The sequence below is a fragment of the Mustela lutreola genome, chromosome 15 (assembly GCF_030435805.1).
Source record: "Mustela lutreola isolate mMusLut2 chromosome 15, mMusLut2.pri, whole genome shotgun sequence".
In the NCBI taxonomy this organism is placed as follows: Eukaryota; Metazoa; Chordata; class Mammalia; order Carnivora; family Mustelidae; genus Mustela; species Mustela lutreola.
In genome coordinates this window covers 43520673-43544263 of record NC_081304.1, presented here as the reverse complement: position 1 = coordinate 43544263, position 23591 = coordinate 43520673, and the positions used below count along the sequence as shown (strand labels likewise).

General features: G+C 42.1%; 1 protein-coding gene and 1 long non-coding RNA gene across 2 annotated transcripts in view; one reads left to right on the top strand and one right to left on the bottom strand.

Moving 5' to 3' along the window:
• EFCAB5 (EF-hand calcium binding domain 5) overlaps positions 1-23591 on the bottom strand; it is a 167832-nt gene that overhangs the window by 11782 nt on the left and 132459 nt on the right. The window contains exons 18-25 of the mRNA XM_059147747.1: positions 20366-20655; positions 18486-18655; positions 17774-18002; positions 14863-15015; positions 6978-7081; positions 4233-4486; positions 2791-3077; positions 2287-2383 (exon numbers count right to left, since the gene is read on the bottom strand). Of these exons, the coding sequence (XP_059003730.1) occupies positions 2287-2383; positions 2791-3077; positions 4233-4486; positions 6978-7081; positions 14863-15015; positions 17774-18002; positions 18486-18655; positions 20366-20655 (1584 nt within the window). The remainder of the gene's footprint in view (positions 1-2286; positions 2384-2790; positions 3078-4232; positions 4487-6977; positions 7082-14862; positions 15016-17773; positions 18003-18485; positions 18656-20365; positions 20656-23591) is intronic.
• LOC131815793 (uncharacterized) overlaps positions 4488-23591 on the top strand; it is a 37477-nt gene continuing 18373 nt past the window's right edge. The window contains exon 1 of the long non-coding RNA XR_009347851.1: positions 4488-4762. This is a non-coding gene — a long non-coding RNA (uncharacterized LOC131815793). The remainder of the gene's footprint in view (positions 4763-23591) is intronic.

Genomic DNA, 23591 nt, shown 5'->3' with positions numbered 1-23591 from the left:
GGGAACCTCGAGGGGGCTATTGAGTTGTGACTGAATCCACTTCTGTCAACTGCAGTTGGAGTTCCTGCCACCTGAGGACACTGTTGGAAAAGAGAAAGTGGTGGGAGCCTTACGGATCCAGGCTGCTCAGGAATTGGCCAGCACAATTTAAAAGTGAGGTCAGGCAAAGGAGGCAGAAATTTGCATGTTTTCTCGAACAAAGGAGCAAAAATGAGTAATGGGAGGTGGTTCTGATAGGTAAGTCGGAGGTAGAACCTGCCTTGGGATGATGTCACAGAATATGTTTCCGGGGATAAGGTGATTAAGGGCAGGACACAAATCCTGAACATACTTGCAAAATGGAGGCTGGAAGGGCTTGCTCCATACCCCCAGCCCCGATTCAACAGAAGGACTAGATTGTTCACTTGTGAGTGCCCGTGGTCTTGCCCAAGAAGAGGAACCATCAGTCGGAGAGGACACAAGTGAGCCCGGCGGCAGGGTGTGGCTCTCAGCTGAGGGGCGGGTGGGTTTGGGGTGACCAAAGTGCAGCAGGGGGCTCAGGGAGAATGTCAGTTGGACCAACGGGTCTCACGTGGAGGGAGAGGGTGTGCTGGGGCTCATGGTGGGGACTGTATCTACTTTAAAGGCACTGACGTAGAGAATATTTCTTCTGGATTTTAAGTCTTTAGTGAACTGTGAGCGAACAAAGATGGAACGAGTAGAGACACAGACCCAGTAAACAAGTATTAATTTTTGTTGTGGCTGATATTACTGTTTCCCTTGAATAGCACCTTAAAAGGAGCGATCCGTGTGACATCTGTGAATTAATTCAGAGGCTCCCGAGAATCAGCCTAGAGGCCTGAGGGTACAGTAGAAATCACTCCAGACAGAAATTCTAATCTTTATTCATTTCACTCATGGTCCCCAAGAGCTCATCTTAACTTTTCTCTGGACGTGATCTTCTCTCCTCTTCCCAGCACTCCCAAACTTCAGACAGTACCTTGCCTTCCTAGACCAGATCTCTCTCCCTTCTCCGTCTGCCCCGGCTCACTGCTATTCCTTCCCCTGCCACAGCCACCCCGAGGACTGTGGTGTCTTCCTCTGGGTTGCTTTTCCTGACCTCCTCTCCTCAGAGTCTCTCTGGTTCCGAGCCTCTTGACCTCGTATACATCTCCCAGAAGTCTAGAAACCCTTCTGACTTAGTCCAGAGTCTCCATAGACAGTAGGAAAGGGGGAAGGGAAGGAAAGGGACAGGTTTAGCAAAATCAATTTCTACAGAGCCATGTTCCCAACTGATGATTAGTTTTTGCTAAGAAACAAACAAACAAAAAAGAAACAGATTTTAAATTTATTCCTTATTGGTCCATTCACACAAAAAGCCTGAGGTCTTTGGGGAGATGACATACACCCGTGGAAGAATGTATGTTTGTATAGGTATATTTACTCTTTAAAATTTTTTTTAAAAATTCTGGAATGGTTAATATACAGTATGACTTTAGTTTCAGTTATATAGTATAATGAGTCCACAATTCTATATATTACTCAGTGCTCATCATAAGGGTTCTCTTAATCCCTTCACTGATTTCACTCTGGGTATTTGCTCTTTTTAAAAAAGATTTATTTATTTACTTGAGAGAGAGCAAGAGAGAGAGAGAGAGAGCACTGAGGGAGAGGAAGTAGCAAGCTCTCCACTCAGCAGGGAGCCCAATGCAGGGCTTGATCCCAGGACCCTGAGATCATGACCTGGGCTGAAGGCAGAGGCTTAACCATCTGAGTCACCCAGGCGCCCCTGGATTTTACTCTTATATGTGCCCTGTTCTCTCTGGCCAAAGAGCTCAGCATGTTCTCCAGCTTGGGAGTCTCCCTACTCTTGATTCCTGCTGATTCTCCTTCTCTAAAAAGTCTGTGAGTAGTCTACAAAGAGTCAAGATCTGTTCTTTTCTTTGGTTCTTCAATGAAACCCAAAGATAGTAATAGCTTTTCTTAATGTGCTTGTTTCCCATCCTCACTGAAAGCCCCTATTCACTTCTGTTTGGTTGTTTTTTAAATAAATAATGCACATGCTTTCAATAAGTGGGAGATGGATGTGATTCAGAATTCTCAATGTGTGGCATGAACAGTCACTTGGGAATGTGGTCAATTATAGACAAGTGTCCCTCCCTTTAAGAGGACTACAATCAGAACTGTTTTTCCTAAAAATTGTATTTATAAGCCACTTACTTAATTGTAATAAAGATATCTGAATATCCAAATTGCAACTATGTTTTATTGCTGTTAAATTTGGACCGCAATTAAGTGTAAATTTACCTCTGATATGTTCACTGATGAGTTGTAAATTCACTTTCACATTTTTAGCAGTCGGGTCAAAGTCACAGATATTCACGACTAGGTAACTCTTAACATACTGTGAATAAAAGAACAAAAGTTATGGGAGTACCAGCAAGTAAAAGGAGGGCACCTAATTCACCAGTTTACAGAATTCCATGTACCTAAATTTTAAAACAGGCAAAACCAATCTATGGTGCTGGAAGTCGGGAATCTGGTCTGGTCACTCTGGAGTGTGTGTGTGTGTGTGTGTGTGTGTGTGTGTGTGTGTGTGGCGGGTGAGGGAGGGAAGAGGGTACAAAGGAAGGCTTCTGGGATGCTGCTGACGTTATTTCTTGATCTAGATGCTGGTTACAAATGTTTCCATTATACAAATTCTTGCATTTGTACATTTAGAATTTATGCGATCTTGATCGGTAGACCTAAGCTTGCGTGGGTTCTTCTTCAATAAAAAAGAGTACTTAAAGACAGAAGAAAACAGCTTACCCGTTTACACTTTTCCCAATCTCTGAAGTCACCTGATGATTCCAACTCTGGATGAATGAACAAGATCACGGCTGTCAGGAGGTCATGCACCAGCTTCACGCCGGCTCCCACCTCCTGGGCCTTGCTCTCTGACAGAGACGAGGACTCTGGTGGGAGATTATAATCATAGAGCAGCAGTGACACAAAGTCGAGGGAGGTGAGCAGGCGGAGGCTTTCCTGCAGCTCTTGCAGCATGATCCGGAAGAAGAGAACCCCTGCCCGCGGGACTTCTCCTACATTTTCAATCTCTGAAACAACATCCCACATGGTTGGTTAGCCCGTAGAGCAGTTTTTCACAGCATTCTGAGCACAATACAGTAAACTTCTTTCTCCCCCCCCCCCCCAGGAAAAAGAAAACCATATTCTATGGTTCTAAACAATCTTAGTTTCTCTAGTGATGAAATCAAATCGTGGAAATGGAATGACACCTGGTGAAGCTCACAGGAAGGGGCTTTGAGTATGAGGGTTGGACCTTAGTTTGAATGCCTACTCTCCCTCTTATTAGTTCTGTCTCTCTGAAACCCCTCTTCCTCGCTGTGAGCATGGGGCTGATCCCTATTTCCCTGGTGACCTGTGGGAATTAAATGAGATGATGTATGTAGTAAAGGCACTTAGTGGATAAGTACAGAGTGGATGCTCGAAAGACATGAATTTTCTTCTTTTTTTCTACTTAACCTACCCTGTCTAATGGCAAGAAACCTCTCAGATTAATCCCACATAACATTACTCTGTTTATTCTAGGTAGCCAAAGGTTTCCATGCTTCCTTCTTCCCTCCATGATGCCCAAACTGCTTTTGTGTTGAGTAGCCTAGAGGGTGTGGGATCACAAGCACTAGGGTCTAGTTTTAGTTCTGCCATTAGCTTGCGATTGGGCCATGACTTTGATGGATGTTAGCTTCTTTATGTGTAAAACAAAATGCTTCATCTAACTAATACTGTGCAAGATAGTGGACAGAGCCCCCAAAGTGGGTTTCAAATCCAGGCTTCTCCACTTGTTAACTGTATGATTTGGTGCAAGTTGTTTTGTTTCTCTGAATTTTACTTTCCTTACTGGTAAAATGAGTTATTACCATTCACCGGAGAGTTATGGCAAGGACTGATGGAAATTACATACGCAAAGTGCTTGTTCCATAATGGGGCATTTAATAAATGCTAGTTCTACTTTGCCTTTATGAGTCCTCCCAGTTCGAAACCATATGATTCCAGCCAAGAAAATGAGATTTCTTACCGTTTGCTCTAATTTATAGACCAACTCATTAGCCCAAGACTGCATGAGGGAATTCCTTTCACGTAGAAAGGGCCTTGTACTGTAACAATTCCTTTTAGGAAATGTACTGCAATCTGTGATTTCCCAACGCATTTATTAAACCCAGGAATTCAGATTGTTGCCCCATTCACAATACCTAGGACATAGTTTTTCTTTGCTTCTCCAGATAATTCGCCCAGTATTTCGTAACAGGCAGCTTGGACCACCTTCATCATTTTCTGTAGATCTTTAAATTCCCGATACAACAACATTTTACTCCTGCCAATGTTAAAATCAAGAACTCCCAGAGCTTTTCCTGTTCTCTCACGGAGTGGAATTATGATGTGGTTTTCTCCACAGACAGAGGCCAAAACAACTTCAGAACTGTCTGTACACTTGAAGAGGAAGTCTCTGAAACCCAAACCAAACAAGCCTGAGATCATAAAGCATCAGCCTGCTCACAACATTCCACCAAAACACACGGAGTCACCCTCTTTCCTGCCAACCGTGCTCCCGCCACACCAGGCTTTGTCTGACCTGCCTGCATGGCTCCACCCCGAGACTGCACACAGCTCTCTCCCCCAGCTTGCGCATCGGACACACACGCCTCCTGGACCAAGCAGTGTCAAGTCACTCTCCATCGTGCGGCTCTGCTCCGTTGTCTGCTACACGTATACTTACCTGAAGGTATTTGGTTTTTGTTTACATACTGTCCCATACGTGTCGGTTGGATGGCGGACGGCACGAGGGCTGTGTTAGGTCAGGTTCCCTAGAAGCTGAGTCTGAGACAGGAATGCTTATGCAAAGGATGGACTGAGGGAGTGCTTTCTGGAGAAAGCTGTCAAGGTCTGAGGAAAGGAAAATGTGGAAGGAGGAGAGGCTGATTAAGAACGTGAAGGTTAATTTGCAAGGGCGTGAATGGAACTGGAGGGTATGATGCTGAGTGAAAGAAGTTGGTCAGAGAAAGATGATCATCGTAGGATTTCACTCCTATGTGGACTTTAAGAAACCAAACAGAGGAGCATAGAGGAGGGGAGGGAAAAATAAAAGGAGATGACATCAGAGAGGGAGACAAACCGTAAGAGACTCTTAACCATGGGGAACAAACTTAGGGTTGCTGGAGGGGAGGGGGCTGTGGGACGCGGTGACTGGGTGATGGGCATTAAGGAGGGCACGTGATGTAATGAGCACTGGGTGTCATATCAACTGATGAATCAGTGAATTCTACCTCTGAAACTAATAATACACTGTGTGTTAATTAAATTAAATTAATTTAAATTAAAAAAAAAAAAAGAATGTGAAGGCTAGTCTCAGTCTCATCTCAAGAGGAGCTCTGGAAGGTAAATTCTGCCAAAGAATTTGCCCCATCTTGAGGCAAGGGAGAGGTCTTTTACCAGTCATCGGCTCTAAGATGCTTTGGGTGTGTGTTTACATAACTCTGAGGTGCACCTAGTGAGGCTCCCATCACTCAAGGGCTCTCCTCCAGAGAAGGTTCCAGTGTGAGTCACTAGCAGCTGTACCTGTAGCAGCTGGCAAGAGGTTCATTAGGGCTCTGGATAGGGCATCAATGGAACTGCTCCCTCCAGAGGCCTGAGATGCTCATTGAAACATAGTAGCTGCTTCCCTCTGTAGTAAGGTATAGACACATCTCTTCTCTCACCTTCCCAATCTTTTTTTTAAATTTAATTAATTTATTTATTTGAGAGAGAGGGAAGGCACCGAGGGAAAGGGAGAAGCTGACTCCCCGCTGAGCAGAGAGCACCATGTGGGACTTGATCCCAGGACCCCTAGATCATGACCTGAGCCGGAGGCAGACACTTAACTGACTGAGCCACCCGGGTGCCCTCCCCCTTCCCAATCTACATTGATATTAAGATGTCATTCTTCTGAGATATCTGAAAAATGTTGGTGCTTTGCATAGCCTCAAAAGGCACATTTATGGTTCATAATAGTAATCCCATAATGCCAGGTAAGATTATGTCCTTTTTTTTTTTGCTGTTCCCACCCCTTCCTGTTGCTGAGCAACCACTTTGTGTCTTAATGATAACCACAGTAGTGACGCATCACCCTAAACTTTCTAGGCACAACCATAAAGCTGATTGGTCAACAAAGTTCCTCCAAAGACACCTGTTCTAAGTGATGCAGAGGAATCAAAGGTTATGAGTCTGAGGGTTAAAAAGACTCTCCTAAAACTTTTACCACAGCAAGGAATAACTATGTGGAAAAGAGCTTAAACCTGAGTGAACAGTCAGGTATGAGGCCAAATTAAGATTTAATTAAATCTTGTATTTAAATCTTATAATTAAAACGTGTATTTAAGTGTAAGTCAGCCTCCTGAATGGAGCTAGATTACTTTCCACTCAGCTGCACCGACTTCTAACAAGCAGCTTGTCCTTTTGCAATACATGTGTCCATCATTAAGATCTGTTTTGCCCCTGTCCAGTTTGTGCACCTTGCATCCCCCAGGTGAAAGGCATTCAAAGGAACCTGGACTGGGTACTTATTAAAGACCATATCCTCTTTTTTAAATAAAAAACACACGTTCACAGGCTTGTTAACATTAAGATGATGAGCTTTGATAAGTGACGTGGGTGTGTTTTTTTTCACAATCCTGGGGTTTTTGTTGAATTCCATGTTTATAAGAAAAGCGTAGAAAATAAAACACTATCATGCTTAAAAACAGGCAATATAAAATACCAGTGAAATCTGTTTTCAAAAGGACTGGAAGGGAAAGGAGTTAACACATCCCACGCAGACAGGAATTTTTCCTTGAAAACCCAATTAGAATAGTATTCAGGTGTATACTAATAATAGCAAACTCTGTGTCTCTCAGAGCTACTAACACGCTACGGGGATGTGTTTTGGCAGACAGATAAAACAGACATGAAGATATCTTTCATACCTGAAGATGCATGTCTTCCTGAAGATTGTAGGGGGGTTCCTGTGGATTTCTGTTAGACCCAGATGCCCGGTAACCATCATATTGCGTAAAACATAGTCTGAATCCTTGAAAAGAGGAAGAGATTTCAAACACGGAGAGGAATCATTAGACCTCATTTTCCCATTAAAGGTTTTGGGGACAGAAAAACAGGAAAAAAATTGGGAAACTTTAGGTGATCTCTGGCTTGAAGTAAAGGGACATCTTACTTAGTACCTTTAAGAATGAGGCATTCACGAGAGAAAATTTTCAAATTACAACATTTTTTTAGATGCACAAACTTTTTTTATAATTGTGATAAAACCATATTTTTAATGTGAAGAGTACATTATAAAACATTTGGAAAATACAGAAAAGTCCAAGGAAAATAAGAACAGTAAAAAATATTCTCCCCTGAAGTCTTTGTCTTCACCATCTCATCAAAACTACCTTGGTCAAGGTCACTAGTGACTCCCTTATTGTGAAATCCATCAATCAAACCCTAATCATCATCTTCTGCTGTAGCAGCATGTGACTCAGTGAACAATTTCCTTCTTGACATGCTTTATTCACTTGGCCTTTGGGACACCGCTTGTACTAAAGTGGGGACTCCTGGTTCTCCCCCGAATCACTTTTCTATTTCTTGCTACTTCTTTGTCTTCCTCACCTCTAAGGGGTTTTTGAACTATAGATTATAACCTAACTATGGGTTATGAAAATATTTTAATGCCTCCCCCCCTTTTTAAAATTTATTTTCAGCATAACAGTGTTCATTGTTTTAGCACCACACCTAGTGCTCCATGCAATCCGTGCCCTCTCAAATACCCACCACCTGGTTCCCCCAACCTCCCACCCTCCGCCCCTTCAAAACCCTCAGATTGTTTTTCAGAGTCCATAGTCTCTCATGGTTCACCTCCCCTTCCAATTTCCCTCAACTCCCTTCTCCTCTCCATCTCCCCTTGTCCTCCGTGCTATTTGTTATGCTCCACAAATAAGTGAAACCATAATGATCATTGACTCTCTCTGCTTGACTTATTTCACTCAGCATGATCTCTTCCAGTCCTGTCCATGTTGCTACAAAAGTTGGGTATTCATCCAATGCCTCCCCTTTTTTTAAGAGAGAGAGAAAGTGTGCGTGCAAGTAGGGAGGGCAGAAGGAGAACGAGAGACTCTTAAGCAGCCCCCTCCATCATGGGGGCTCCATCTCACGACCCTGAGATCATGACCTGATTCAAAATCAAGAGTTGGATAGTTAACTGACTGAGTCACCCAGACACTCCATTTTAGTGCCTTTAAAAAACAGCTTTATTGGAGTATCATGGATATACAAAAAACAGCACATATTTGATGGATACAATTTGATGAGTCTGGAATGAGTCGTGACCAACTTTTTTTGGGTAGAGATTATTTATAAGAAAGTAAGATTAACATATCCTGTAAAATATACTAAACTGTAGAAAAGATGAATTCAACTGGAAGAAATAAAAAGGTGTGTTTTTGTGTTTTTTTGACAGAGAGAGAGCACAAGCAGGGGGAAAAGTAGGCTCCCCGCTGAGCAGGGAGCCCGATGTGGGGCTCGATCCCAGGACCCTGAGATCATGAGCAGATGCTTAACTGACTGGGTCACCCAGGAGCCCCTAAAAAGGGTTTTTTATATCCACCTTTAAAAAATCCTTTGATTAAAAGGGAAACTGTGATAATAAGATCCATAGGGGCAGCATGATGAATGGTGCTCTGGGGAACAACCGCTTCGTAGTGTGGAGCTTCCTCTTGTCATGACCTCAAGTGTTCACCCAAACTGTTTAGATGAAAAATGTTCTCAACAGAGAATCTGGAAAGGTTCTCTGATGTTGGCAATTCAGCATCTAACTTTTCCTAATTTATTTCTTCTATGACTCGTTATTGGGTGTTATATATACTAGACCAAGAGGATTTTTTAGAATCTCACTGTGACTATGTTCCTAAGTTTAAATCTTTAGTCCAAACTAGACAATTCCTCTCCTGTTTCCACCTCTTCCCCCCAAATTGTGTCAGTTCGGTCACTTCTGTTAAGACTGGGAACATAATACGATAATAAAGGCTTCATAAAGAATATGCCTCATAATAAGCTTTTAATTTACTTTTACTTGGACCCAAAACTAAATTCATCAAGTGCCTCAGTATTAGTGAGATACCCACTCTAGTCAAGGTTTTCTAGGAAACTGTTTAGAGAAAGGGGCTGTGATGGTAGTATCCCCCATTTTCTTTTTTCTGCTACTGCCTTGTTATTTTTTTCCTCCTTACTTTTCCAATACAGGTTTGCCCCACTATCTGAAAGTAGGAAACCTTTCATGAGTTAAAACAGTGTAAGTGAAGAAGCAGTTACTATTAATTTATACAGAAACATTTTTGATCATTCCTGGACTCCCCAAATAACCTCTCTTAGCCCTTTCTGATACCTTACAACGCATCTTGCTAATGGATGCACAGAATAAATTGAGATAAAGCACAGATGCTCACAAACACGGTTCAAAGGTGTGGCGGCTTGATGCTGAGATGCTGAGTGTGGGCGGGGGCTGGGGGTGGGGAGAGGCTAATGGGGCCTCTCTTCTGGCTCTGGGGGCTCACTGCAAAACAAATGCTGGACCCTATTTTCACTTTTTACCTTTTTTCATAAAAGCAGAAATTCTCATTGGATTTCTGTGGGTCAGAAAAAAACAGATACTAATGAGGGTCTTTTGTAAAAGAAAAGTGGCCAAACATGAACTTTTGGAAAGTGGGTATCCTACCATCTATTCATTCTTACCTCATGCATTACATATTATTTTGATTTATTCTCTTGTACTTTTTTTCCTTTTGACAAACTTTTTTTTTTTTAAAGATTTATTTATTTGACAGACAGAGATCACAAGTAGGCAGAGAGAGAGAGAGAGAGAGGAGGAAGCAGCCTCCCTAACCAAGCAGAGAGCCCGATGCAGGACTCGATCCCAGGACCCTGAGATCATGACCTGAGCCAAAGGCAGAGGCTTAACCCACTGAGCCATCCAGGCGCCCGACAAACTTTTTTTTTTTTTTTTTTTTTTTAAAGAATGAGATAAAACCAAAGAGAAAGTATCCGAAAACATCACGTAGTTAAGGTAGATATTGATTTGTAAAACTTCTATTTTAGGAGTGTACCTCTGTGTGTGTATGTGTTTGTCAAGGGTCAGGGTACAGAAGGCAAAATATTTTTCATACAGTAGGTCAAAGTCAATTTAATTTTGAGCCACAATGATTCCAAACACTTGACTGTCTCAGGGCTTGGACTTTAGGCTTTTTTTTTTTCTAGTCTCACTCATCCTTTTGGTTATTCCATCTAGTCTCATGGTTTTGGTTTTTTGTTGTTGTTGTTGTTGTTATGTTAAAATATACCTGGCATAGTATTAGCACTTAAACCATTTAAAAGTGTACAATTTGGTGGCACGAAATCCATTCATGATGTTGTATAACCCAATCCCATGTTTTGTTTTGTTTTTTTAAGAATGTATTTATTTGTCAAAGTGAGAGAGAGGGAGAGAAAGGTTGAGCACAAGCAGAAGGAACATCAGGCAGAGGGAGAAGCAGGTTCCCTTCTGAGCAGGGAGCCTGATGTGGAACTCGATCCCTGAACTCTGGGATCATGACCTGAGCCCAAGGTAGATGCTTAACCGGCTGAGCCACCCAGGTATCCCTTATGGTTTTAAACACTATTTATTTGCTAGGCTGGATTTCTACCCAAACACTAGTTCATATATTCAACTACCTATTTAATATCTTCACTTAAAGAGTCTGAAAGGCATTTCAAATTATAGTTTAAAAATCTTTTTCAATTTAGTAGGTAAAAACTAACTTCTACTTAACTTTGTATTTATTTTATTATAAGAATAGAACATTTTTTCCTTGTTTATTGAGCAGGCTTTAAAAAATTTTTTTTTAAAGATTTTATTTATTTGAGAAAGCACAAGCTGGGGGAGCGGGCAGAGAGAGAAGGAGAAGCAGGCTCCCCACTGAGCAGGGAGCCCAGGACTCTATCCCAGGACCCTGAATCAAAGGCAGACACTCAACCAATGGAACCACCCAAGTGCACCACCCCAGTTTTTTTTTTTAGTAGACTTGTCTTTTGCTAATTTTTCTTTTGGATTTTTTTTTTTTTTTAAATCTTACTGGTTTGTGTACAACACTGTTAACCCTTTGCTAAATATGTGGCAATTTCCCCTCACTTTATTTTAAAAAACTTATTTTGTTTATAATTTTGGTGCAAGAAGTTCTACCTTATTATGTCATCAATGTAGCAGCCTGGATTTAATCGTTTCAACCTGTGTGTGGGTTTAGCCATTCTTCCCTGGATCAAGACTGTAAATTCCCTCTCATTCCTCCTTCTCTCAGCTATGCTCATACACTTATTTATCTCTCCAGATGAAAATTGAAATCATTTGGTCAGTTAAAAAAAATCATTTTGGGATTTTTCTTGGAGTTTTGTTAAATTTATGAATGATTTTTGGAAGACGTTCTATATTTAAAAAGTGGCGTTCTTATTTTTTAAAAATCATATGATTTTTTGTTTTGTTAAAAAAAAAAAACGGGGCGCCTGGGTGGCTCAGTGGGTTAAATCCTCTGCCTTCGGTTCAGGTCATGATCTCAGGATCCTGGGATCGAGCCCCTCGTTGGGCTCTCTGCTCAGTGGGGAGCCTGCTTCCTCCTCTCTCTCTCTCTGCCTGCCTCTCTGCCTACTTGTGATCTGTCTGTCCAATAAATAAATAAAGTCTTTAAAACAAAAACAAAAACAAAAAAACTTAGGTTCCTTGGCAATGTTTGTAGCTTGTTTCATGTAGAACCTAAAGGTGACACAGGGTGAAGTGGGGAGCATGTCCCGGGCAGAGTGACAGCATTGTTGAAACTGAGGTAGAAAAAACTTGTTTCTGTCATGTATGATGCGATGTGAAACATGACTTGTGGTCTTGTGTTTTTCTTCCTCCTGATGGTCTCTTCCTCCTTGCCTCTCATTCAAGCAGAAAGTCTGTACTGCTTTAGAAAAGAAATGTGATGAAGTCGAAAGCAGCAATCCCTGACTAATCTCTGGCATTTGCTTGTTTTCAAAAAGCCTAGTGATAGGACTGCAGATAACAACCGGGGCACACACATTAGCCACTTGTTCCTCTCAAGACCTCAGGGAAATAAGAGACTGAGGTCTTGGTTTCCCTGGTGGCTATTAGGTGGGGACTGCCCCTAGCTCCCACAGACCTTTATGCATAGCCCCGCACATCTCAGAACCAGCAACAGGTGTCCCATCCTCCCCCCAATGCCATCTCTCTGGTTCCTTTTCCAAACTTGCATCTCTCAGGGACCACTGCCAGGCAAGGCTCTGTACTTTTAAGGACTTGGGTGATGACACTGGGACCACCTGGGTAACCCAGGATCATTTTTCTATCTCAAGACCTTTCATCTGAGTCCCATCTGCAAAGTCCCTCTTGCACTACAGTAACACATTCCCAGGTTCCAGAAATTGGGAAATGGGTATCTTTGAGGCGTAGCCATTATTCTGTTGATTACAGTTACCTATTTAACAAGTTTGGGACTGCAAAGAAATAGTAAAGCATAGGTGCTTTGGGGTTTATTATTTTTAAAATAATAATCATTATTGATAATAAATAGCACAAGTGTTACACCTAAGATAATTTGAATTTCCTGAGTGGTCCTTTTCTTCCCCACCTTGGGGAGGGTCTTCTTCACCTCTATAACATGAATCAGAAGGATAGTGACTCTGGTGATCTTGTCCACATCATTGTGACCATGGGAACTACATGCCCTGAGAGGCCATGCTTTTTGTTGACTGCTGTGGATGATTTTAACTTTTCGTCATGGTGCCCTAGCTATCATTTCCCTTGAGGCCCTAACAGGGTTCTTCTTAAGTGTGGACACTGGCCAAGTCAAATCCTCCCCAGATCCCACACTATGACTGTGGCCTATCAGACCTGGTGATCTGTCCCAATACTGAATGGTCTTCAACCCTCACCCCCACACACTGGGGCGGGGGAACACTTGGAGCTTCCCTTTCCTACCCCACCCCCAGAAGCAGCACCCATAACTGGGAGTTCTCCACCTCTGCACTCTGGTTTGTTCCACCAGAGAGCTCTGTGATTCTGCTCTTTGGCTGAGGCCTCATCAGCTTGGTCCAGCCACTCAGAGAAGAAAGGAGCCTGGAGAGAAGGGGAGAGGCACATGTGGGGGGCCAGCCAGGCGACTGAGAGACAACCAATCTGCTGCCACCACATGATCAGGCAACATACTGGACTCTTTAGCCTTCTTAAAAGGAAGGTGCCTTTCCATCCATTCTCACCACATGCAAAATCCTAACATTAAGATGAAGTGTAGAGGCGCCTAGGTGGCTTAGTCCATTGAGAGGCGGACTCTTGATTTTAGCTCAGGTCATGATCTCAGGGTCCTGGGATCGAGCCCCACATTGGGCTCCGGACTCAGCGAGGAGTCGCTTCAGTATGCTCTCTTTCCCTCAGTCCCTCCCCCTGCTCTCTCTCTCTTAAATAAATAAATCTGAAATAAATTAAATAAATAAGATTAAGTGTGGGGGGAGGCGGGAAGAGAGGCAAACCAAGAAATAGACTATTAACTATACAGAACAAACTATGGTTACTGGAGGGGAGGGGAGCTGTTGGGGGGTGGGGGTGATATGCCAAATGGGCTAAACAGGTGATGGGTAGTAAGGAAGGAGCTTGTCGTGATGAGCACTAGGTGTTGTATATATAAGTGAGGAATCACTAAATTCTACACCTGAAACTAATATTGCACTGTATGTCAATGAGCTGAAAGTTAAATAAAACCTTGGGGGAAGAAAGTGTAAAGAAGCAAAATAAACATTTGGTGAAGACTCATTACATTAGAGACGGGCCTTTTTTTAACTGGTGTGATGTAATTATGTCCTTCCAAACTCCAGAGCCTCGTCCCTGCCCACATCACCTGTATGACTCTGGTGGGGGCTGCCAGTTACTGTAAACTCCTCCACCCCCCGCCCCTGGCTGGGGAGGCATATCTCAGGATAGACTAAGAAGATCTCTCTTGGGTTTTCCAAATTGAAACAAGAAGGGAAGATTCTTTTTTAGTTACTAAGCATCTGGCTTGCTCTGAGGAGAGAGCCTATCTTAAGCTGGAAGGACCAAGCCGAAGTGTAAAGGGAAGCAGACATGAGGACTGCAAAGAGGGAGAACATGAGAGAGCCCTGATGGTATCGAATTCCTGGTTCTGGCCATCCTGGAAGCCAGCCTGACTCCTGTCCTTCATTTTGGTCACATGAGTCAATCAATTCCCTTTTCTGCCCAAGGAAGTTTGAGATGGGACTTTTGCCACTCACAAGCAAGGCTCTTGAGTTGGGATTATGGGAAAATATGTCCCCAGTTGGCTTAATAGCTAACTAAATATGTTTTTTAAAAAGATTTTATTTATTTATTTGACAGAGAAAGACACAGTGAGAGAGGACACACACAAACAGGGGGAGTAGGAGCAGGAGAAGCGGGCTTCCCGCGGAGCAGGGAGCCCGATGTGGGGCCCAATCCCAGGACCCGGGGGTTCATGACCTGAGCCAAAGGCAGATGCCTAACGAATGAGCCACCCAGGTGCCCCTAATTTTAAAATATTAGTAAGACGGGGGTGCCTGTGTGGCTCAGTTGATTAAGCATCTGCCTTTGGCTCAGGTCATGATCTCAGGGTCCTGAGATCGAGTACCACTCAGGCTCCCTCCTCAGCAGGGTGTCTGCTTCTCCCTCTCCCTTTCCCTCTTGCTCTCTCTCTCTCCAAAAATATTAGCAAGACAAGAATATCTAGAAACACTGTTAGAGTTCTAACACTGCCCAACCTTGCTTACCTGCGTTGGGCCTGGCTCAATGAAGTATGTCGTGATTGTGGTAATGTCAGATGTGATGTCACAGAGCCAGCCAATGCCTGTGATCACGACATGCAGGATATGCTCCCTGCTGTGCACATAGTGATAAGCAGTGCTGAAGACATTGGCGACACCCTATAGAGACAGAACATTTTCATCGTCTTTTCTTTTCAAACTAACAAAGTAATTAAGGCATCAACTGGATTATCTTATAAAATTAATGATAATCTATTTCCAAAAAATTATTCATCAGTTCTCAAAAAGCAGTGTTCCAGATTCTACTACACAAAAAAGATCTCAAGAAATCAAAGGTGTAAGCAGAGATCTACTGTAAGACCCACATAATTTATGTTTCCTGATAATCATCCAGTGAAATCTGTGATATGTATCATCAGAGAACAGAGTCAGAAGAACAAGGTAAAGTTTGAAATGAAGAATAATATTTAAAAGCCAGGAATTAATGCCAGCCTTGGACAGATGGGTAGGAGCTCCCTTGATAGGATTTTTATGTGGCTTCTGTCATCAGATCGGTAGTACAGGCTGTGCTCTGTTCCAAGGCCTGCAACATGTCAGATTATACAGTCTTCTCATAGACATAAAGAGCCTGTTCCACAGAGAAGGGATAGGAAGTCCTTAGAACCCATCTGTTGTCTTGTTGTCAAGAGACTCTAGGATTTCTTTCCATTCAGTTTTCCCTCCCTTCCCCTGTGGTCCTCTGCACAACTCCTTATGTTCCACATGAATGAAAACATATGGTTGTCTTTCTCTGATTGGCTGCTGCTGCTGCTGCTGCTGCTAATAATAATAATAATGATAATAATAATAATAGACTCTAGGAACCACAAATCTTTCACAACTATGTGAATTTTATAATAGGACCCAAGGCATCTCAGGGTAACCCAGGAGACTTTACCTCCAGGGGCTGGAGAGTCTCCCCCCCCCCACCACATAATACTTTATTTTCACAATGTTACTTCATTCTTGGCATGCAATGAAACAAAGTCCCAAACATAAATGGCCAACTACCTTGACCTAGAGATCAATGTCACACCTGAACATGTCTCGGTATTATATTGAAAGCATAAATGTTAACTCCTTACTCTGTATCAGAGGCACTGTGTCAGTTGTTATGGGATACAACATCCCGCCCCCCCCCCCCCACGCTTTGTACTTAGGAGAGCAGCAACAGTGTGTCCCAGGAGCTAAGTAGCACTGTGAGCCCAGGCAGTATAAGAGAATCAATTTAAAATTCATTTTGAGGAGTGCCTGGGTGACTCAGTGGGTTAAGCCTCTGCCTTCAGCTCAGGTCATGATCTCCAGGTCCTGGGATGGAGCCCTGCATCAGGCTCTCTGCTCAGCAGGGAGCCTGCTTCCCTACGTGTCTCACCGCCTGCCTTTCTGCCTATTTGTGGTCTCTGTCTGTCAAATAAATAAAAAAAACCTTAAAAAAATTCATTTTGACATGTTCTCTAACAAGGCTATCTGTAATCCCCCCACTGATAACTCCATTCTCCTTCATCTTCTTAGGTCCAATGCGAGTGAATATTATCAAACAGATCCAGAGAAAAAGGTTCTACCACATTCCTCAATTATACATCCAGGAAACAGGAAGAGAAAATTTTATTTATTTATTTTTAAAGATTTTATTATTCATTTGAGAGAGAGAAAGTGTAAGCAGGGGGAGGGGCAGAGGGAAAAGGAGAGAATCTCAACCAGACTCCACGCTGAACCTCATATGGGGCTTGATCCCATGACCACAAGATCATGACCTGGACCGAAGCTAAGAGTGGGACGCTCAGTTGACTGAGCCATCGATGTGCCCCAGGAAGAGAAACTTTTAAATCCTGGTAAATAAACATAAAGAGGTAGGGGCTTAGAGGAGAATGAGTGATAAAAGCCTAGCCTGGGGACGCCTGGGTGGCTCAGTTGGTTGAGCAGCTGCCTTCGGCTCGGGTCATGATCCCGGCGTCCTGGGATCGAGTCCCATATCGGGCTTCTTGCTCCGCAGGGAGCCTGCTTCTCCGTCTGACTCTGCCTTCCACTCTGTCTGCCTGTGCTCACTCTCGCTCGCTCTCTCTGACAAATAAATAAAATCTTAAAAAAAAAAAAAAAAGCCTAGCCTGGTGGTGGGTATTAAGGAGGGCACATATTGCATGGAACACTGGGTGTGATGTATAAACAATGAATCTTGGAACAGTGAAAAAATAAAATAAAGTTTAAATATCAAAAAAAAAAAAAAAGCCTAGCAAGTTCCTGATTGCTGCTATATCTCAGGCGATCACCTCTGTAAAGGCTTTCAATCTTCCTTCTTTGCAATTCCTATTCATAAAACCAAATTAAAATGTTTGTAGAAATGGTCCATTTATTGCCTTAAAAGTACCCATCTTTTCTGTGATCTAATTAGAAAACATGCATACTCAAGACACATTTAGCCTTTTTCATTCATTCTTCATTCTCAAAAATCATAACATCACATCAAACCAAGAGCCATGGGAATGCATTTGTGGTAAGTAAAAGATTTCTAGGTTCCCCTATTAATAAAACATAAATGTGTACCTTTTCAAGGCTCATTCCTACTTTGTGGGTCTTAATTAGTAGTCTAATGGTTGGATTTCAGTCCTACAGCATAAAGTGCTGTTCCTATGATTAGTGCAATGGGACATGAATTGGCAATCTCCCCCAGAGAGACTGAGGCATAGACGGGCAACTGAGGCTGAGGGTTCTTCCATGTGTAATGGGGAACCTCTCTGAAAACAGATACACACAGGAACAGTAGGATGACACTATCTATATATACAGCTTTACTCTCATCTGGTTTTAGGTTTTGTTTTTAAAAAATATAGAAAGAGAGGCAATCCTACCATTGTTCTTGAAGAATTCCTCCATAACTTACCTGATAGAATCTGATCTCATGAGGTACAAAGATGTTAATTTTGGGGGGATCTTTTAGGGTGTCAATAGCCATGACCCCAAAGATCCTCATATGTGCATCCTGAAGAGGCAGAGCCAGGAATGATCCATTTTGATCACTCTTCTTGACGGAAGTGTTCCAGAAAAAGATGTTCCCATGGTGCTGAACTTGGGGCACGTGTATTGGCTTTCCTTCATCCACTACTGTAAAGCTGAGGAATAGGAATATGAAGACGGTAGAAAGGCCCAGGAAAGGCTTTAGATGAAACTGTGCAGGAAATTAAATAAATTCTCCATTCGTAGTTATTGGGATTGTATGTCAGAGAAGTGGACTCATGAGATTGCTGGTTTGGAGAGTCTGACTTGAGAAAAAGACTTAAAAAATGAGCTTAGATCATAACAGGGTAAACACATACAAACAGGATGCCGGAGATATAACATATAAAGCAGGCAGAATTAATGGTGCTGATGTTGTGAAGCAGAGTCCCCGAGTCCCAGAGTGCCTGGGAGTGAGTGCTAGAAATGACCACGTGAAATTACTCGAGACTAACAACCCATCACCTCCCACTCCAGGAGCATTGGTGACCTGAGGCATTTCTCTAGTGGGCAGATAACTAGGATTTCAATACTCATTTACTTCAGAAAGGGAATTATTTTTTTAGAAGGGTAAAACCAACCTCCTCATAAATTCTTACCTGATTCCCTCCATGTCCCGGTAGAGCACTCTGTTCAGTACAAATGGGGCATCATCTAATGTACAAGCTACGTTCCTCAACAGGACTTGCCCTCTGTCAGGCAGTAGTAGGTTTTCTTCTAAGAGGGAAATGTGAGCACTGATCTTCTTACTCCCATGGGCTTCAGCGTCCTATGGCAAAATGTTTCTGACCACGTATTTGCCAATAGCCAAAGAGCTATTATTTTAATCATGCCTCTTCATTAGCCTGTTTGAGCATCTGACCCCAATAATTACCATTCATGGGCAGTGGGGAAAAGGCTGGCACCACAGCTGTCTCCCAAATCTGAGTCTTAATGAGTGGAATCAATTTCTTTTATGTCAACTAAACTGGTTTACTTAAAAAAAAATAGGGGGTGCCTGGGTGGCTCAGTTGTTAAGCCTCTGCCTTCAGCTTAGGTCATGATCCCAGGATCCTGGGATTGAGCCCCACTTCAGGCTCCCTGCTCAGTGGGGAGCTTGTTTCTCCCTCCCCCACTCCCTTTGCTTGTATTTCCTCTCTGGCTGTGTGTCTCTCTGTCAAATAAATAAATACAATCTTTTTAAAAAATCTCTCCTCTTACTCAAATTTAGAAGTTTAAAACTTGGATCCCTTTAAACTATAGTCATATTGTCTGATCTTCAATTAAAAGTATTTATTTTGGAAGACTAGGGCAAGAATATGGCTTCATTTCACTCGTATTTCTTGAGTAGATTTTCACCATCTACTATGAAGTGAATGTAGAAAAAAATGCTCTCAAAGAATTCTTAACATAGTTTGGCTATGACATTTGATTTATGTTGAGGAAAAATTCCTTGGGGCCCCAGATTACAGACTTTATGCAACTACTCTTTTGAATTCGAATATCTGAAAATTCTCTGTACCTAAGATATTATGATGTTATTAACAAGACTATGTGTTAATACATATATTGAGCATGTCTGTAAGTTGGGGACATGAAAGATGCTTTCCTTGATCTCTGTCTCCTCTTTCTATATATTTAGGTCTGCTTTACTTTCTCCCCCCCCCCCCGCCTTTATTCTGTCTTTTCTACAAAAAAGATCTATAGAGTAACGAACAAAAATGTACCACAGCTCTCTGAAGCAAGTTGGGAGTGATAACCTCTTTTCTAGATCAGTCTTCTGCTCCTGGGCACACCATTTCAAACTACATTGGATAATTCAGCCATTCAGTAAATGAGTCCTTTAAGTGTTGCAGTGTGACTCCAGGTTCCCTGGACTAGTGGAATCTGTGACATATATAGAAGACAGCCATGCTATTTCTGCCTGGGAGGAGCAGCCAGCTGGGAGTCTTGGAGAGGATGGCAAGGCTGTGGGCAGTGGTCCCATCAAAGGCATGTATTTTAAGTGACACGATTCTATAAGATTCTATAATAGTATCCGTGTGTTTCTAGGCAGTGCTATGAAATATTGTGTGATGTGGGATCCTCCTTTATATGACTTTATGATTTAAATAGTACTTTTTGAAACCAACTCCCGAAACATCATGCAAGGGAAATGTGGCTTGAAGTGCCTGCACATCTCCTTACGGGTATTTTTCAGTATTAGTCTATTTTCTGCTCTAATCTTATTTGACTCTCAGCACAAATGAAATTAGGAATCACAAGACATGATTCTGTCTTTTATACCTTTCCTCTCTACTTCCTACGTTCCCAACCTACGATCCTTCCAGTTGCCTCTTTCCTAGGCTTTGGGTCATTGTGACGTTTGGGAATGAATACAACTTCTATAGCAGTACCCAGTGATTTTTCAAGAGAATGTCAAATGCTCCCTGTGCAACCACTGAGCATCACCTACTATGAGGACGTCTCTCCTTTTATATATCACCTTAGGAAAACCTACCTGGGTGAGGGCATTAAAAGTCTCCGTGTACACTGGTTCCAAGGACACCCCACTTGTCTCGGCAGCACGTTGGATCTGGTATAGCCACTTCCGTCTGGCACAATTCCTCAAATTCTCAATATGGCTCCTTTCTAAAGTATTCATCAGAAACTCCACAACACTTTCCAGAACATGATCTTCATTGCCTCTGAGTTCAGATACAACCAATTCTACGTATTTCTGAAACTGTTTTAAAGACAACCTCACTTCTTGGTCAGGGTGTGGCTTTGGAAATTGGATGTGTAGTTTGGCTAAAAGACATAAATGTAAAACCAAGAACTAATCAAAGGTTTGCTTATCTATGGGGGAAATTTTCATTCCTCTTTTATAGCTGACTGAAGCCCCTGACAACTGCTCACCATGGAAAACCAGGTATCTCAAAGGCATCTCAAAGCCCAACAGAACACCTACAGTGACTTCCTGTATTGAGCTCAAGATGTCCTGTGTCATCTTCCCTGTTTCTGTTTTGCTTTTTTAAAAAAAATTTATTATTTTTAATTATTTTTTATTTTTTGAGAGATTGAGAGACACTCAGGAGAGTGGGGGGAGGGGTAAAGGAAGAGGGAGACAGAGAATCTTAACCAGGCTCCACACCAGCTGGATGTGGGGTTTGATCTCACAACCTTGAGATCATAGCCTGAACCAAAATCAGCTGTTGGATGCTTAATCAACTGAGCCACCTTGGTGCCCCTCTGTTTTGTTTTTTTAACTCCACCACACTCAGCAGTGGGGGAAACACCAGGGTCAAGTTTGCCTCCTCCCTACTTTTTACCTCCCATATCCAATAGGGCACTTAATCCTATCCTGTTAGCCTTTGGCAATATATCTTGTTTCCATTTCTCTCCATTCCTGTTACCATAATCCCAAACCAGTATTAATCATTTTATACATAATTAGATTACTAAGAGTAAGGCTCAATACATATTTATAAAATTAAATTAAAACACAACTTGTGACCAAAAAAAGCATTATCAACCCTCTAAATACAGAGAACAAATTGATGGTTGCCAGAGGGAAGGTGGATAGCGGAATGGACAGAAAGGATGAAGAGGAGTGGGAGATACAGACTTCTAGTTGTAGAATGAATAAGTCACAGGAATTAAAGGCATAGCATAGGGAATATAGTTGATGATACTGTAATAGTGCTATGTGGTGACAGTGGCTACCCTTAAGGTGAGCATAACATAATGTATGAAGTTGGATCACCATGTTGTACACCTGAAACTAATGTAACATTGTGTGTCAACTATATACAAAACATTTTTTTAATAAATAAATAACATACAACTAGAATGAACCTCAAAGGTACAAGTCAAACTTATGGCTTTTATTAATCATGGCATTTAAATAATCATAAACACACCCCCAACTATTCTAAACAATACCTAGTAAAAAGATAGCAACAGGCAAAAATGAAACACAACTTGCATCATGCAATTCCCTGGTTCAAAGTCCTACCACATTCAGTGACAGATGACAGCTACACTTGAGGTGAGCATAGCATAAAGTATGCAGAAGCTAAATCACTATGTTATACAACTGAATCTAATCACTCCACTATCTCCATTCTACTTATGGTCCTGACCATGCCTTGCACACTTCTGCATCCATACCTTTTATTTTTTTTAATTGTACAATTACTAATGTGTTACCACACCTGAACAATACCAATAGCACATCTATAGCCCGACCTTGTTCCATCCCCTGTCTCCCCACACCCCAACCAACATCCTGAAATTTCGCTTTTGCTTTATTCTTCCTTTCCTTTACCCAATAGTGTTATTGTGTATGTGTGTGTGTATATGCTTCTAAACAATATACTTCTAAATTAGTTTTGTCTATTGGTAAACTTCAGAAAAAGGACATCATGCTCTATGTAGCTTTCTGGGACTTACTTTTTTATTCCACATCATGCTACCAAATCCACCCATGTTGTTCTTCTGGCTGGGACTCATTCATTTCCACCACTACATAGTATGTCATTTTGTGAACCTACTGCCATGGATTTATTCTCCTGTCTGTGGGCATGCAGGCTGTCTCCAGGGTTTGCCCTTATGAGCAGTGCTGTGACCATTTTTATACATGTCTCCCGGAGCACACGTGTAAGTTTCTTTGACACTTATTATAAACTATATGTTATATATTATTATAAATAAATCATAGGGTATGTGCCCTTCTCATTTAAATTTTAATTTCAAAATCTCTCCTTCCTGAAGAAGTCTTCTACCACAATTTCTTCTTCCCTTGGAAGACAAGCAGCTATTCTTTTTTTTTTTTTTTTTTCAATAACACATAATGAATGTATTATTTGTTTTAAGGGTACAGGTCTGTGACTTATCAGTCTTACACAATTCATAGCCCTCACCACAGCATATACCTTCCCCAGTGCCCATCCCCCAGCCACCCCATCCCTTCCACCCCACCTGCTCCCAGCGACCCTCAGTTTGTTTCCTGAGATTAAGAGTCTCTTATGTTTTATCTCCCTCTCTGGTTTCATATTGTTTCATTTTTCCCTCCCTTCCCCTATTATCCTCCGTTTTGTTTCTCAAATTCCTCATGTCAGAGAGATCATATGATAATTGTCTTTCTCCGATTGATTTCTTTCATTTAGCATAGTACCCTCTAGCTCCATCCACGTTGTTGCAAATGGCAAGATTTCATTTTTTTCTTTCTTTTTTTTTTTATAAACATATATTTTTATCCCCAGGGGTACACGTCTGTGAATCGCCAGGTTTACAGACTTCACAGCACTCACCATAGAATTTCACATACCCTCCCCAATGTCCATAACCCCACTCCCCTTCTCTCGACCCCCCTCCCCCCAGCAACCTTCAGTTTGTTTTGTGAGATCAAGAGTCACTTATGGTTTGTTTCCCTCCCAATCCCATCTTGTTTCATTTATTCTTCTCCTACCCCCTTAACCCCCCATGTTGCATCTCCACTTCCTCATATCAGGGAGATCATATGATAGTTGTCTTTCTCCAATTGACTTATTTCTCTAAGCGTGATACCCTCTAGTTCCATCCACGTTGTCGCAAATAGCAAGATGTCATTTCTTTTTTTTTTTTTTTAAGATTTTATTTATTTATTTGACAGACAGAGATCACAAGCAGGCAGAGAGGCAGGCAGAGAGAGAGGGGAGGAAGCAGGCTCCCTGCAGAGCAGAGAGCCCGATGCGGGGCTCGAT